This window comes from Scyliorhinus torazame, chromosome 14 (genome assembly GCF_047496885.1).
Source record: "Scyliorhinus torazame isolate Kashiwa2021f chromosome 14, sScyTor2.1, whole genome shotgun sequence".
NCBI classification, from domain to species: Eukaryota; Metazoa; Chordata; class Chondrichthyes; order Carcharhiniformes; family Scyliorhinidae; genus Scyliorhinus; species Scyliorhinus torazame.
Window position 1 is genome coordinate 124245554 of NC_092720.1, and position 15112 is coordinate 124260665.

The 15112-nt window shown below is 44.0% G+C and overlaps 1 protein-coding gene across 1 annotated transcript in view; it reads left to right on the plus strand.

Annotated features, from left to right (window-relative positions):
• LOC140390004 (serotransferrin-1-like) overlaps nt 1–15112 on the plus strand; it is a 68900-nt gene that overhangs the window by 52440 nt on the left and 1348 nt on the right. The window contains exons 11-16 of the mRNA XM_072474770.1: nt 7–45; nt 1901–2065; nt 2423–2579; nt 3569–3633; nt 4848–5032; nt 13017–13209. Of these exons, the coding sequence (XP_072330871.1) occupies nt 7–45; nt 1901–2065; nt 2423–2579; nt 3569–3633; nt 4848–5032; nt 13017–13209 (804 nt within the window). The remainder of the gene's footprint in view (nt 1–6; nt 46–1900; nt 2066–2422; nt 2580–3568; nt 3634–4847; nt 5033–13016; nt 13210–15112) is intronic.

The window sequence follows — 15112 nt, forward strand, 5'->3', positions numbered from 1 at the left end:
CTGCAGGAGATCGTAGTCCATGCAGAACAAGAAGTAACATAATACGTAAGTGTTAAAGCACTTATTACATTGACAAGTCTCTCTGAATTTATGTAATCATTTGGCAGACCTTTGGGGCAGCACGGTAACATAGTGGTTAGCACTGAGGCTTCACAGCATCAGGGTCCCAGGTTCGATTCCCGGCTTGGGTCACTGTCTGTGCGGAATCTGCACGTTCTCCCCACGTCTGCGTGGGTTTCCTCCGGGTGCTCCAGTTTCCTCCCACAAGTCCGGAAGACGTGCTGTTAGGTAATTTGGACATTCTGAATTCTCCCTCTGTGTACCCGAATAGGCACCGGAGTGTGGCGACTCGGGGATTTTCACAGGAATTTCATTGCAGTGTTAATGTAAGCCTACTTATGACAATAAAGATTATTATAAATATACGTTCAAGAAGAAACACTGTCACACCAGGAATGAACTCCACACGCAGTGAACATTAAGGCTGCTTTCCCCGGAAAAGTTTTATGTTTAATGGTTACTGGAACAGGCAGATCAGGCCTTGGTTAAACATCACTGGTAATGGACAGCATCTCCTGCATTGGAGGGACAAATCATGTCAGGGGTGTGATGGAATATTTTCCACTTGCCTGGATGAGTGCAGCTCCAACAGCACTCAAGAGGCTTAACACCATCCAGGACAAAGCAGCCCAATTGTATGGTACCCCATCCATTGCCTTTAAATTAGCTTTGCGGTAGCATGTATACCATCTACACGATCCACTGAGTATCACTCCTTTGACAGCACATTCCAAACACATATCCTCTGCCTTGTAGAAGGACAAGGGTAGAAGACGCGTGGAACACCACCACCTGGAGGTTCCCCTTTAAGCCACATATCATCTTGACTTGGTAAACTGTCACTGAGTCGAAATCCTGCACTCCCTAACAGCATCGTGGGTGTGCTGACAGCAAATGAACTACAACGACTCAAGAAGGCAGGTTACTACTGCATTCTCAAGGGCAATTAGGAATGGGTGAAAGTTGAGCTTTCTCAGGACATCCCATGAACGAATAAAATTAAAAGTACAACCTGAGATGGATCACCTTATCTCTTCCTGGCAATATTTCAGTATAATCTGAACAGCAGTGGATCAGGCACAGATACTTTTATGTCTGGGCTGTTTTTACGCACTCTGATTTGCATCTGGATGTAATGGGTGCTCTTCAGGAATTCTGTACTCAGATGGGATGACATGTTTTAATATTCGTGTAATGGAAATATGTTGAGCAACATGCATTCTGTCACAGTAATGTCAGATACAAGGGATCTCTGATCATTACTGGATTCCAGCATTGCTATGGGGAGGCAAAGTAGGGACGGGAGAACGTCACAATTCTAATTGTTTTGCAGAGGTTTTACCAACAGCGCAGCAGCTGCTGGTCATGACGTGCAGTCCAAACCTTTTCCACCCTTCCAGACAGACTGGCTAGTCCCCCACTCCTGCAATCTACTGTTCTCTGCTTCCTTAGGTGGTGCTGTCTGAATTAGAGACACCCAAATTAATTTAATCCAAGGCCAGAGGGTATCTTTGATATAGGGAAAAAATATCCATGGAACAGTACAGCCATTGTCTGAGAGCATTGCACCAAAGGGTCAAATTAGATTGTGATCAATAATTGGAGTTTGAACCAAGTTTTGGAGGAAAATTGTCCTGCTGGAACTTGGTATTGATGGAACAATAGAACAAAGAAGCTTAGTGCATAAAAGAAAGCCATCCAGCCTAACAGGTCAACGACCACTCAATACAGGAGCAATCTCAAACCAACACGCTTCCCACTGCCCTTAATCCTGTTCTTCTTCAAATGTTTGTCAATTTTTTCACTGAAAATGTTACATTTGTATGTATTTCTCTCACAGCGTCTTACTATGCCGTGGCGGTTGTGAAGAATCCACAAGCGACCTGGGAATCACTCAGAGGGAAGAAATCCTGTCACACAGGTGTCGGCCGGACAGCTGGCTGGAATGTTCCCATGGGATTCCTGATTAAAAATAACAAAATCAGAGCTTGTGATGTTTATAATTGTAAGTATCATTCCACATTTCTCTCCCCTTGTACAATATTAAATTGTTCAAGCTAATGCTTCTGTTAAAATGCTCAAGCGCATGTGAGTATCTGTCTCTTGCTCCAATTTTTCCTGTTTCTTTACTCTATTTTTCTCTTTCTTATCCCTTTTCCTCTTTGTATGCTGATCAAACACTTTATTTCTTAGTATTTGCTGCCTATTGCCTTTGATTCTTGGTGCGCGATAAGTTACACAGATCCTTTATTCTATTATCCTCTCTTCCCAGCAGACTCCCACTGCTGGTACAAGTGCTTAGTTATGAACTTTTTTATTTTGTTGACCAGGAAAATTAATGTGTTTTCTTTTTTGAATAAAGCAACCTATTTCAGTGACAGTTGTGCTCCTGGGGCAGATAAGACTCTTCATCCCCATCTGTGCTCCCTGTGTATTGGTACCGGAAAAACCCTGCATTCAGAAAACAAATGTGATGCCAACAGCAACGAACGATACTTCAGCTACAGCGGTGCCTTCAGGTACAATGCAGAATCCTCATCTGGCTTAAATCCAGCTGTACAATATTAGTGATAAAATGTTATGTGCTCATATGAAATTCCCCTCTTTCTTGCTTAAATCATGCCATTGTTATATCAAACAACCAAAACAAAAAGGTTTTGATCTATTTACTCTTGTGAAGTGCCATTCTCTCTTGGCATCTCAACCTTTCTAACCTATTCTCGTCATATCTCACAATCCTCACCCTCTCTTATTTGCTCTGTCTCTTCTCTTGCATGCAAGAGTGCTGAACATTCATCTACAAAGAGTCAAATTTTAAATTATTCTGTTTTTCCCTTTACCTAACTCATCTCTTAGCTTGTCTTTTGCCAAAATAGACCTTTATCTTCCTCTTTTGTGTATATTCCTTGTTACTTGGTGTTGTATTTTTCTTTAAGTCAAGGCTGATTTACCTGATCAATAAAACTGCCTGGAATCTGTAAGACAGGTTTTAAAGGCTCTCACCTTAGTGGGGCCAGGAAGGGCAGGACATGGCTTTAAAACTCTGCACTTCTGCTCCCGAGGGCCTTCTCCCAGCTCCCAAACTTGCGCAACGATTGTCCTCCTGAACCACTTTGATGTCAGCTGTCCTTTGTTGGGACTAATGCCCAATCCTCATTCTCCTTCCTTGGACAATATCTGTACAAAAATTGGTCCGGCAACATTCAGATCAGACGACTATTCCCATTGAGAGTATAAAGCCCTCTATTGTTAGGAAGGGGGATAGTGCGGTTGACAAAATCTCAATCCGATTTGCTACTCTGATCAGCAGCCAGTGTCCAACTGTGAGGTGAATGAGTGGTTGGGACTGAAGATAAAGTTGGACTCAGCTGTGACGAACCATACGGTTAAATAGTCTTGTGGCATTCACTGGGAGGGGGGCAGAGAAAATTGAAGAAGGGGGGAAATATCGAATGCAGTTAATTTTGTAATTGTGCTTGGTGAATTAACTTGCTTAAATTTCCTTCAGGTGCCTGGCGGAAGCGGGTGATGTGGCTTTCGTTAAACATATCACTATTATCGAGAACACTTTCCGTACGTGTAACTTTCTCAATTAATTTGATTTGTACTGTCCAGGACTGTAAAAAAAAATCTAGTTTCCAACGTAAACTTCTGCTCTGTCCTGAATCTGCTGATTATTGTGAGAGGGAGCTGGTCACACCAGGCAGATTTTCCGGTCCTGCCGATGGTGCACCCCCACCGCGCATGGGTTTCCTGCCGGCATGGGGTGGATTCAATGGGAAATCCCATTGACAGCGGCGGGACCTGAAGATCCTGCTGTCGGCCAATGGCGGGCCATCTCCCACTGCCGGGAAACACGCACCGGGGAGGCCAGGGAACCTTGCACAAGAAGTCTCTGCTTCCTGAGGAAACCCATCGGTATTTATCACTGTTTGCTGCCACCTGACTGGTTGTGGCTGTAAGAGTATCCACTGCAATGTCACAGGCTCAATCCAAGTGATAACAAAGCTTATTTCTCAGATTGCTGCCTATGGTATGTCAGTATGTTGATATTATATATGAGTAAGTAAGCCAGTTTTACAGCTTCCTCATCATTCCCTCGCATCAACGTGGGAAGGTCATACAATTTTATCATAGAGTTATAGAATTTACATTGCAGAAGGAAGCCATTTGGCCCATCGAGTTTGCACCGGCCCATGGAAAGAGCGCTGTACTTAAGTCCACGACTCCACCCTATCCCCGTACCCCAGTAACCCCACTTAACCTTTTTGGACATTAAGGGCAATTTAGCATGGCCAATCCACCTAACCTGCACATCTTTGGACTGTGGGAGGAAACCGGAGCACCCAGAGGAAACACACGCAGACATGGGGAGAATGTGCAGACTCTGCACAAACAGTGACCCAAGCCGGGAACTGAACCTGGGATCTTGGAGCTGTGAAACAACTGTGCTAACTATTGTGCCACCATGCTGGCCTTATCCAGTGGCTGGACTCCCCAAGGATCAATGTTCTATAGGACAACAGTAGTTATATATTATGGTAACACTTGCTTGCCTCATCTACCTTAAATGCTTAAGCCAACAAGAAAGGCTACTACCCTGTTAAGGCCAGGTGATCAGTCATCATCAACATTGCGTGAATGTTTGTTTTCCGGAAAATTGCTCCAAGTATTTTATATTGGGGCAACCTATCATACTGTCATTCTTTGAAACCAAAAAATATACTTGGTTGAGTTCTGGCAGACAGATTAGCAGTAATAATTACTGGAATAATTTTTACTCATAGCGCTTGGACAGCTCGATTGGAACCGGAATCTGCAGTCTTCTGATTATCGCCTCTTGTGTAAGGATGGCACCACAGCTCCAATCGTAAATTACGAAACATGCAACTTGGCCATGGTCCCAGCCCATGCTGTTATGACACGACCAAATATGAAACAACAAGTTCTCGAACTGCTGAAAAATGAACAGGTGAGTGTGTGAACATATTACAAAATTCAGAGGAGTCATTCCAGGTTTCATTGGTGAATTATGACCAGCTAGAAACCAACAAAACAGCAAATCATAACTAAAATTCCAAGTCTGCCACATCACTCTGCAACCATTATATTCCACAGAACCCCTCCAGTTGACCAATTAGAGTTGGCAATTCAAGCCACTGTTTGCTAATAATTAAATTTCATGCTTCGACTACTGGAGTGTGACCACTATGGAAAGACAGGACAGGCGAGAGACAAAAGCATAGCTCTGACCCCGTACATAGGTTTATGTGCTGCCAATTGGCTCATCAAGTTGGCAGATAGTATTACCTTTTGAATAAGGACTCCAATCTTGATGTGGGAGCTCTGAACAGCTATTTTGTCTGTTTAACTAAACCCACTTGCCTCAAGTGTTGAATGAAAATCCATTCTAATCCCAGCGTGCGAACTGCACTGGGTACAGTCCTAAAACCCCAACTTCAGGACTTTTACCGCTGTGAACAAATTCACATTTTCAGGGCAGAAGCACAACCGACACAATGTTATTTTCCACTCCAGATGAACCGACAGCCTTGTGCTCCACCCTCTCCCTTCAACTAACTCAAAAACGATTTTCTCATGGGTAATTATCATCTGTGATCCTGCCTCAATCCGGTCTCAGCCTCCCACTATTCGGCAGCACCATGTTCCCTCGGTGCCACTTACTAGATTTGAACGGGTTACTCAGGCACTCCTTTCGACACCTCAACGCCAACATCAGCTTTCCGATTAGTTGAAAACACATAACCAACATTTTTAATTGACCAGTGTTGCCAATTCCCCATCCATACTGAATAGACACTATCTTTTAAACAATAGCGCACCAGGGGTGGCATAATGGCACAGTGGTTAGCACTGCTGCCTCACAGCGCCAAGGACCCGGGTTCGAACCTGGCCCCTGGTCACTGTCCGTGTGGAGTTTACACATTCTCCCCATGTCTGCGTGGGTCTCATCCCCACAACCCAAAGGTGTGCAGTGCAGGTGGATTGGCCACGCTAAATTGCTCTTTAATTGGAAAAAAAAGAATTGGGTACTTTAAAAAAAATAATTAAAAAACAATACCACGCCAGTGACCGATGAAGCAATCTTGTATTTAAAGAGAGTGACGACTACCAGATTCGAGAAAAGTGCTGAATGAACTGAACCGCTCTGAACTGAACCACCACATCTCCTAAAGGTGGCGCAGTAGCAATGTCACTGGACTCGTAATCAAGAGACACAGGTAATGATCTGGGGACCTGGGTTCAAACCCCACAATGGCACCTTGTGAAATTTAAATTCAGTTAATCAAATCTGGAATGGTGACCGTGAAATCTGGAACAGTGACCGTGAAGCTATCATTAATTGTTGTAATAACCCATCTGGTTCACTAATGTCCTTTTGGGGAAGGAAATCTGCCAGCCTTACCGTGTCCAGCCTGCTTGTCACTCCAGATCCACAGCCAATGTCGCTGACGCTTAACTGCCCCTCTGAAATGGCTTAGAATGCCACCCAATTTAAAGACAATTTGGGATGGGACACAAATGCAGCAACACCCACGAAATAATAAAGAAAAGAAAATCCAAGCTGTATCAAGATCTTGGAGGAAAATAATGAGACAACTGGGATGGGCAGATACATGACGCTTTATAAGTCTTATTTGCAGGAATGGCGATGAATTTTCTGGGCGGAAATGTGGAGATGAATTTATCGTTGTTATGGGTAATGTTTGACCTTTGCTTGGCAGACTGTGTCAGTTGTTAGTGCACCCATGATCTTCACAGACCCATTGATGTTCCAACCTCATCATAACTCTGTGTTTAATTATAAATCAAATGGCTAACACAGGAAAATCAAACCCAACCTTAAAAATATTAGAAAACAAGAACACAGCAAGGCATGGTAAGTAACCTCAGTAGGGTGATGCCCATAGAGTTTCAAATCTTATCATAAACACAGGCATACGAATTATGAGCAGGAGAAGGCCATTTGGCCCCTTGAACCTGCTCCCCCATTTAATAAAATCATGGTGATCTGCTTGTGGCCTCAGCTCTACATTCTGCCTACCCACGATAACCTTTGTACCTCAGAATGGTGACATCTACTGACATGACATTCCTGCCAAGAAAACAGGCAGGTGGCTCTCCAGTGATCTAAACAGTGTTCTACCTCCATCCTAGTTCATCCTATTTAACCAGAGAATATATGAATCATAAACCAGGGAGACCACCGAATCGACCAGGGGGTCTTGTGCCGAGCAAGCAGATGCCAAGGAAGTGAATGGAGAAGCGCCGCTATTTGTGTCAGGGTCCTGACTCAGCGACAAAAAAATTAAGCAAGCTTTCCAGCTCTCCATCTCCAAATATTGTTCCTTGTTGAAATGATGTGTGTGAAGATCAGATGAACATGGAATTTGGCTTGGGTATCAGGTCTCTGACCCATTAGTCCGCTGACACCGTCAAGGACGCCGCCTGAATAATGGCCCCTTGAATGTGGCTAGCAGAGGTCCTGGGCAACTGCATTCTAGAAGGGAAATAATGGTTCCACTAAAAGAGATGCGCTAATGACATATCGATAAATTTGAATCATTCCCTGAAATGAAGCACCTCATAAAAATATAAGCACATTGAGAAAGACTGAATCATTCCCACCTGAAGATGAAGATTGGATGGGGAGAGGAGATTGCCTACATTGAGTAATAATTAAGGAAGCATAGTCATTCAGTACCCCTTTTACTAGAAGTCTCATATTTGACCTGGAGGGTGGAGGCAGGATTCTGAGCACCGAATTCCAGCAATTGAATTTGATTAGATAAAGAAGTTGAAATATCCAAACAGAATTCTTATAAGGAAGTGGGAGCACCAAAGAAGGTGTAGGCGAGGAAAAGGTGGCTATTAAAAAGTTGTGAATCCTGGATGAACGTAAAGCTTCGGGATATCACTACTTATTTTCATGTTACTGCTCTGCCTGAAGTGAAGCTAACTTTGGGGGGATAAAAAGTTGTTATATGGCCTGTTGGTTTTAAGTTTGTTTACTTTTACTGGTGTCAGACCATTTCAGAGGGCGTGACTAGCTGACTGCAGTTGTGCAACAGTCTGCAATCCGAATCAGGTTCACTTCATTGAGTACCAACAGTAGCGATATAGCAACATGCTTGGTAAAAACATTCCTTCTAAATTGAAACAAAAGTAAAATACTGTAGATGCTTGAAATATGATATAAAAGTAGAACATTTCACAATATACATTAATGATCTGGAAGAAGGAACTGAAGGCACTGTTGCTAAGTTTACAGATGAGGGACAGGCAGAGGGACAGGTAGTATTGAGGAAGCAAGGGGGCTGCAGAAGGATTTGGACAGGCTAGGAGAATGGGCAATAAGTGGCAAATGAAATACAATGTTGGAAAGTGTGAGGTTATGCACTTTGGAAGGAGGAATTTAGGCATAGTCTATTTTCTAAGTGGGGAACTGCTTAGGAAATCAGAAGCACAAAGGGACTTGGGAGACCTTGCTCACGATTCTCTTAAGGTTAATGTGCAGGTTCAGTCGGCAGTTAAGAAGGCAAATGCAATGTAAGCATTCATGTCAAGAGGGCTAGAATACAAGACCAGGGATGTACTTCTGAGGCTGTATAAGGCTCTGGTCAGACCCCATTTGAAGTATTGTGAGCAGTTTTGGGCCCCGTATCTAAGAAAGGATGTCTGGCCTTGAAAAGGGTCCGGAGGAGGTTCACAAGAGTGATCCTTGGAATGAAGAACTTTCGTATGAGGAACGGTTGAGGACTCTGGGTCTGTACTCGGAGTTTAGAAGGATGAGGCGGGATCTTATTGAAACTTACAGGATACTGCGAGGCCTGGATAGAGTGGACGTGGAGAGGATGTTTCCACTTGCAGGAAAAACTAGAATCAGAGGACATCATCTCAGACTAAAGGGATGATCCTTTAAAACCGAGTTGAGGAGGAATTTCTTCAGCCAGAGGGCGGTGAATCTGTGGAACTCTTTGCCGCAGAAGGCTGTGGAGGCCAAATCACTGAGTGTCTTTAAGACAGAGATAGATAGGTTCTTGATTAATAAGGTTATCAGGAGTTATGGGGAGAAGGCAGGAGAATGGAGATGAGAAAATATCAGCCATGATTGAATGTTGGAGGAGACTCGATGGGCCGAGTGGCCTACTTCTGCTCCTATGTCTTATGCTGGAAATACCCATCAGAGGTGAAAGGTCATCAAAATCTGAATTGTTAACTCTCCTTCCCTCCACAGATGCAAGGGTCTGGTCGGCTGAATATTCCAACATTTTTTGTATTTATTTATTTTTTATTGGCTTATTTTCTGTTTTCTACCCTCGTGGTTATCCTGAATGCCAGAACATTAAGGCCAGTAGATCTCAGATGTACCCTTGCTTCTACTTTGTATATTGGGCGAGATTCTCCGGTCCCCAGGAGGCAGGATTCTATCTTCACGCCATTTGCAAATGGGATTTCCCATTATATCCACTTTACACTGTCGCGTAACCCACAGGTGGGGGTGCGCTGCTGGTGGGAAAAGTGAATCGCAACGCCCGGAGAGTTCTGACCATTGTCTCCTCCTCGTTCAGTACAAGTAAATCCAATATTGCATTATTCCCACTGGGTTCTTCAATGCACTGTTTTAGAAATGAGCCCTTCATAATTTTAAGTTTCTGCCTCCATGCAGACTGCCCCCATTTTAATTGTGAGGACTATTGGAACCCCCAGGATTACAATTGAAGCTTTGCTCATGCATCTTATTCTTTGCCACAAAGCTGTAGTGCTGTAGTGTATTCCTGTTCCTAACGTTTTCCCTTTCAGTGTAGTTAATTAAGTCTATCCAAACTCAGCACTACTTCCAAAATTCAGCTCTGTCCTATCTAGTACTTCTCTAACAAATAATGCACCTACCGCCACCTTCACAACTACCGCAAGTTAATTACCCAATCACCATTTGATTCAACTAGGTTTCAGTTACTCCTCAACACTTATTTTCTCCTGACCTATCAGCGTTTTCCGCTCCCCCATTTCAAAGAAAAACAGAGAACAAAAAAAGTATAGCACAGGAACAGGACCTCCAGCCCTCCAAGCCTGTGCGGACCATGGTGCCCGTCAAACTAAAATCTTCTACACTTCCTGGGTCCGTATTCCTCTATTCCCATCCTATTCATGTATTTGTCAAGATGCCCCTTAAATGTCACTATCGTCCCTGCTTCCACCACCTCCTCCGGCAGCGAGTTCCAGGCACCCACTACCCTCTGCATAAAAAAACTTGCCTTGTACATCTACTCTAAACCTTGCCCCTCTCACCTTAAACCTATGCCCCCTAGCGATTGATCCCTCTACCCTGGGAAAAAACCTCTGACTAGCCACTCTGTCTATGCCCCTCATAATTTTGTAGACCTCTATCAAGTCGCCCCTCAACCTCCGTCGTTCCAGTGAGAATAAACCGAGTTTATTCAACCTCTCCTCATAGCTAATGCCCTCCATACCAGGCAACGTCCTGGTAAATCTCTTCTGCACCCTCTCTAAAGCCTCCACATCCTTCTGGTAGTGTGGCGACCAGAATTGAACGCTATACTCCAAGTGTGGCCTAACTAAGGTTCTATACAGCTGCAACATGACTTGCCAATTCTTATACTCAATGCCCCGGCCAATGAAGGCAAGCATGCCGTATGGCTTCTTGACTACCTTCTCTACCTGTTTTGCCCCTTCAGTGACCTGTGGACCTGTACACCTAGATCGCTCTGACTTTCAATACTCTTGAGGGTTCTACCATTCACTGTATATTCCCTATCTGCATAGACCTTTGAAAATGCATTACCTCACATTTGTCCGGATTAAACTCCATCTGCCATCCCTCCGCCCAAGTCTCCAAACGATCTAAATCCTGCTGTGTCCTCTGACAGTCCTTATCGCTATCCGCAATTCCACCAACCTTTGTGTCGTCTGCAAACGTACTAATCAGACCAGTTACATTTTCCTCCAAATCATTTATATATACTACGAACAGCAAAGGTCCCAGCACTGATCCCTGCGGAACACCACTAGTCACAGTCCTCCAATTAGAAAAGCACCCTTCCATTGCTACTCTCTGCCTTCTATGACCTAGCCAGTTCTGTATCCATCTTGCCAGCTCACCCCTGATCCCGTGTGACTTCACCTTTTGTACCAGTCTACCATGAGGGACCTTGTCAAAGGCCTTACTGAAGTCCATATAGACAACATCCACTGCCCTACCTGCATCAATCATCTTTGTAACCTCTTCAAAAAACTCCATCAAGTTAGTGAGACACGTCCTCCCCTTCATAAAATCATGCTGCCTCTCGCTAATATGTCCATTTGCTTCCAAATGGGAGTAGATCCTGTCTCGAAGAATTCTCTCCAGTAATTTGCCTACCACTGACGTAAGGCTCACCGGCCTGTAGTCCCCTGGATTATCCTTGCTACCCTTCTTAAACAAAGGAACACATTGGCTATTCTCCAGTCCTCCGGGACATCTTCTGAAGACAGTGTGGATCCAAAGATTTCTGTCAAGGCCTCAGCAATTTCCTCTCTAGCCTCATAGAATTTCATAGAATTTACAGTGCAGAAGGAGGCCATTCGGCCCATCGAGTCTGCACCGGCTCTTGGAAAGAGCACCCTACCCAAGGTCAACATCTCCACCCTATCCCCATAACCCAGTAACCCCATCCAACACTAAGGGCAATTTTGGACACTAAGGGCAATTTACCATGGCCAATCCACCTAACCTGCACATCTTTGGACTGTGGAAGGAAACCGGAGCACCCGGAGGAAACCCACGCACACACGGGGAGGATGTGCAGACTCCGCACAGACAGAGACCCAAGCCGGAATCGAACCTGGGACCCTGGAGCTGTGAAGCAATTGTGCTATCCACAATGCTACCGTGCTGCCTCCTTCAGTATTCTGGGGTAGATCCCATCAGGCCCTGGGGACTTATCTACCTTAATATTTTTCAAGACGCCCAACACCTCGTCTTTTTGGATCTCAATGTGACCCAGGCTATCTACACACCCTTCTCCAGACTCAAAATCCACCAATTCCTTCTCGTTGGTGAATACTGATGCAAAGTATTAATTTAGTACCTCGCCCATTTCCTCTGGCTCCACACATAGATTCCCTTGCCTATCCTTCAGTGGGCCAACCCTTTCCCTGGCTACCCTCTTGCTTTTTATGTACGTGGAAAAAGTCTTGGGATTTTCCTTAACCCTATTTGCCAATGACTTGGTTGTGATCCTCCAAAATGCCCTAGATTCTGGAAAGGTCCCAGTGATTGGAAAACCACAAATGTAACACCACTTTCAAGAAAGGAGGGAGACAGGAATCTGTAGGCCAGCTAGTCTAACATGTATCATTGGAGATATGCTGTGATCCATTATTAAGGAACTAGTAACATTTAGAAAATCATATTATGATCAGGCAGAGTCAACATGGTTTTGTGAAAGTGAAATCATGTGTGACACATTTATTAAAGTTCTTTGAGGATGTAAAAGCAAGGTGGATTGTAGACAGACCTGAAACGTTAACTTTGTTTTTCTCTCCACAAATGTTGCCTTACGTGACTACAATAGCAAATTTTGCAACATTACATTGCAACAGCCTGATTGAAAACTTTGACTGCTTAACTCTATTTGCATATTGATTCAGTTTTAAAAGGACAAAGTCGTATTTTGTCACAGCCGTGGATATGTTGCAATGCAGAGTGACAGTATGCCATAAACCTTAAGTATGCTTGACACAAGCAGGATCTGCTCTTCTGTATAATGCTAATGGACTGTGTTAGTGGGTGATGCTGACAAAGCTTCATTTATTGTCAATCCTTAGTTGCGTTCAGGAGATGCCAGTTTCCATTTCCTAAGATAATTCACAAACAGACCATTGGCGTGTTTTTGCTGTCACCACTGTAAGAGGTTTGCTTTTTATTACAGCTGAAACACGGCCGTGAAGGATCCGAGAAAACCACATTCAACATGTTCGACTCAGCGACTTTTTCGGGGAAGGACCTCCTTTTTAAGGACTCCACTCAGTGCCTCATTGACGTTACTGCTACTGATTACAAAGGCTTCCTGGGTCAGAGTTATATTGCCACATTGGAAGGGCTCCACTCCTGTAAAACCCCTGGTAAATATCATTTGAGAATAATGGACTTCAATCAATGTGATGTTTCTTGAACAATGTTGGATATGTTTGTGATTATGTGTTTCAGACAGGAAATGTCCAGTTTCTGTTCAAGCACTTACTTCCTGCATTCCACAAGGTGGTCATGGTGTTTGGCTGGGCAGTTGAGGCAGTTTAGGGGGAGGTGGTGGCGTAGTGGTAGTGTCACTGGACTAGTAAACCAGAGACCAAGAGTAATGCTCTGGAGACCCAGATTCAAACCCCACAAGAAAGGTACGGTGATTTTCATATGCACATAGACTGGAGGAATCAAATTGGCAAGAGTACGTTGGAGGCAGAGTTCATTGAATGATTAGAGATTGTTTCCTGGAACAGTATGTTGGGGAACGAACCAGGGAGGAACCAACCAAGGAGGAGGCCACTCCTCCTTATTCCACACGCTGGGATTCAAATTTCACTCCCAGCTTTGTTGGAACTTCACTGAATGCAGCCTTTTATACCTCTGTGGATCATAATAGCTGAGATCAGGGGGTCAGTGCATCATGATGGCCATTGATGCGAGAATACAGCAAGGCACTGCTGTTGAGACATTATTGATCTTGATGAATTTACTGAAGACTTTGCTGGCATAGTCCTGCTCTGTAATTGACGCGAGCCAATGGAATGTGAAGATTTCATACATGGCTGTAAATTGTTGCAGTACTTTTCCCCAGTCTCCTGATACAGGACCTGGCTTATGTCTAGTTGAGGTCAGGCTTTCTTCAATGCGACAGCTCCAGTATCAGAATTCTAGCTCTTCTATTCTGCCTTCTTGGCCTTTCTAAATTTTTAGCATTTGGCAATTACTGACCACAATATTATCAATTAAAACATTGAAACATTGTTCCCTCTAAGATGCATGAGTATACAGCTGTGCAGTAGTTCAGTGCCGTGGACAGCCAGGCAATGTACAGGAAGCAGTCTCTTTAAGATTTACGCAATTGTGGTTGCACAATTCTTAAGGAACTGCACAGAATTGCAATAAATATGCCAGTCAGAGTGAAGGAAAATTAGAGGGAACTTTGCCTTGAGAATTACTTTAGCATCCTCCAAAGCATCAGCTGGGATCATATAATTTACAGTGCAGAAGGTGGCCATTCGAAAAGGTCACCCTACTTAAGCCCACGTCTCCACCCTATCACTGTAACCCAGTAAATCACCTAACCTTTTGGACACTAAGGGCAATTTAGCCAATTTGGCCAATCCACCTAAGCTGTACATCTTTGGACTGTGGGAGGAAACCAGAGCACATGGAGGAAACCCATGCAGACACAAGGACAAAGTGCAAACTCCACACAGACAGTCACACAAGACTGGAATTGAACTTGGGTCCCTGGAGCTGGCAGCAGGCAACATATTTCGTATGTTGGCATGGTTCTTCAGCCTTCATGAACTCATTCTATGCACTATTGCTGTAAATTTGGTTTGCCTCGTCTACATGGAGATCAAAGTACCGTGTGATTACTGTATACCCTTTCTTTATATTCTTCTCTACAGTACAGTGACTATTAGAGACCTATACATAATTACCATCAAAGTTTCCTATCCCTTGTTTCCTACCTCTACCCAAACTGATCTTTTTTTTCATTTGTTCCTGAGATCACCCATAGACTCAGTGCAGTTTAGAAATAATTGGAACAAATAATTTAAAAATCTGTACCAAGGTGTAATCAGGGGGAGTAGGGTTCTATAAAATCTTCTCGGAGTCCTGAGAAGGTTACACAAACAAAGGTTTATTTGGCAAACAACAGATAAGGCCGCAGCATTTCAGTCCCAGCCGGGACTACCTATCCGGCCTGTCCCAATTATAACCGGTTTTTAAGCACTAGATTCATGGGCCCGGCTGCTAGGCCTTCGCTCCTCAGCG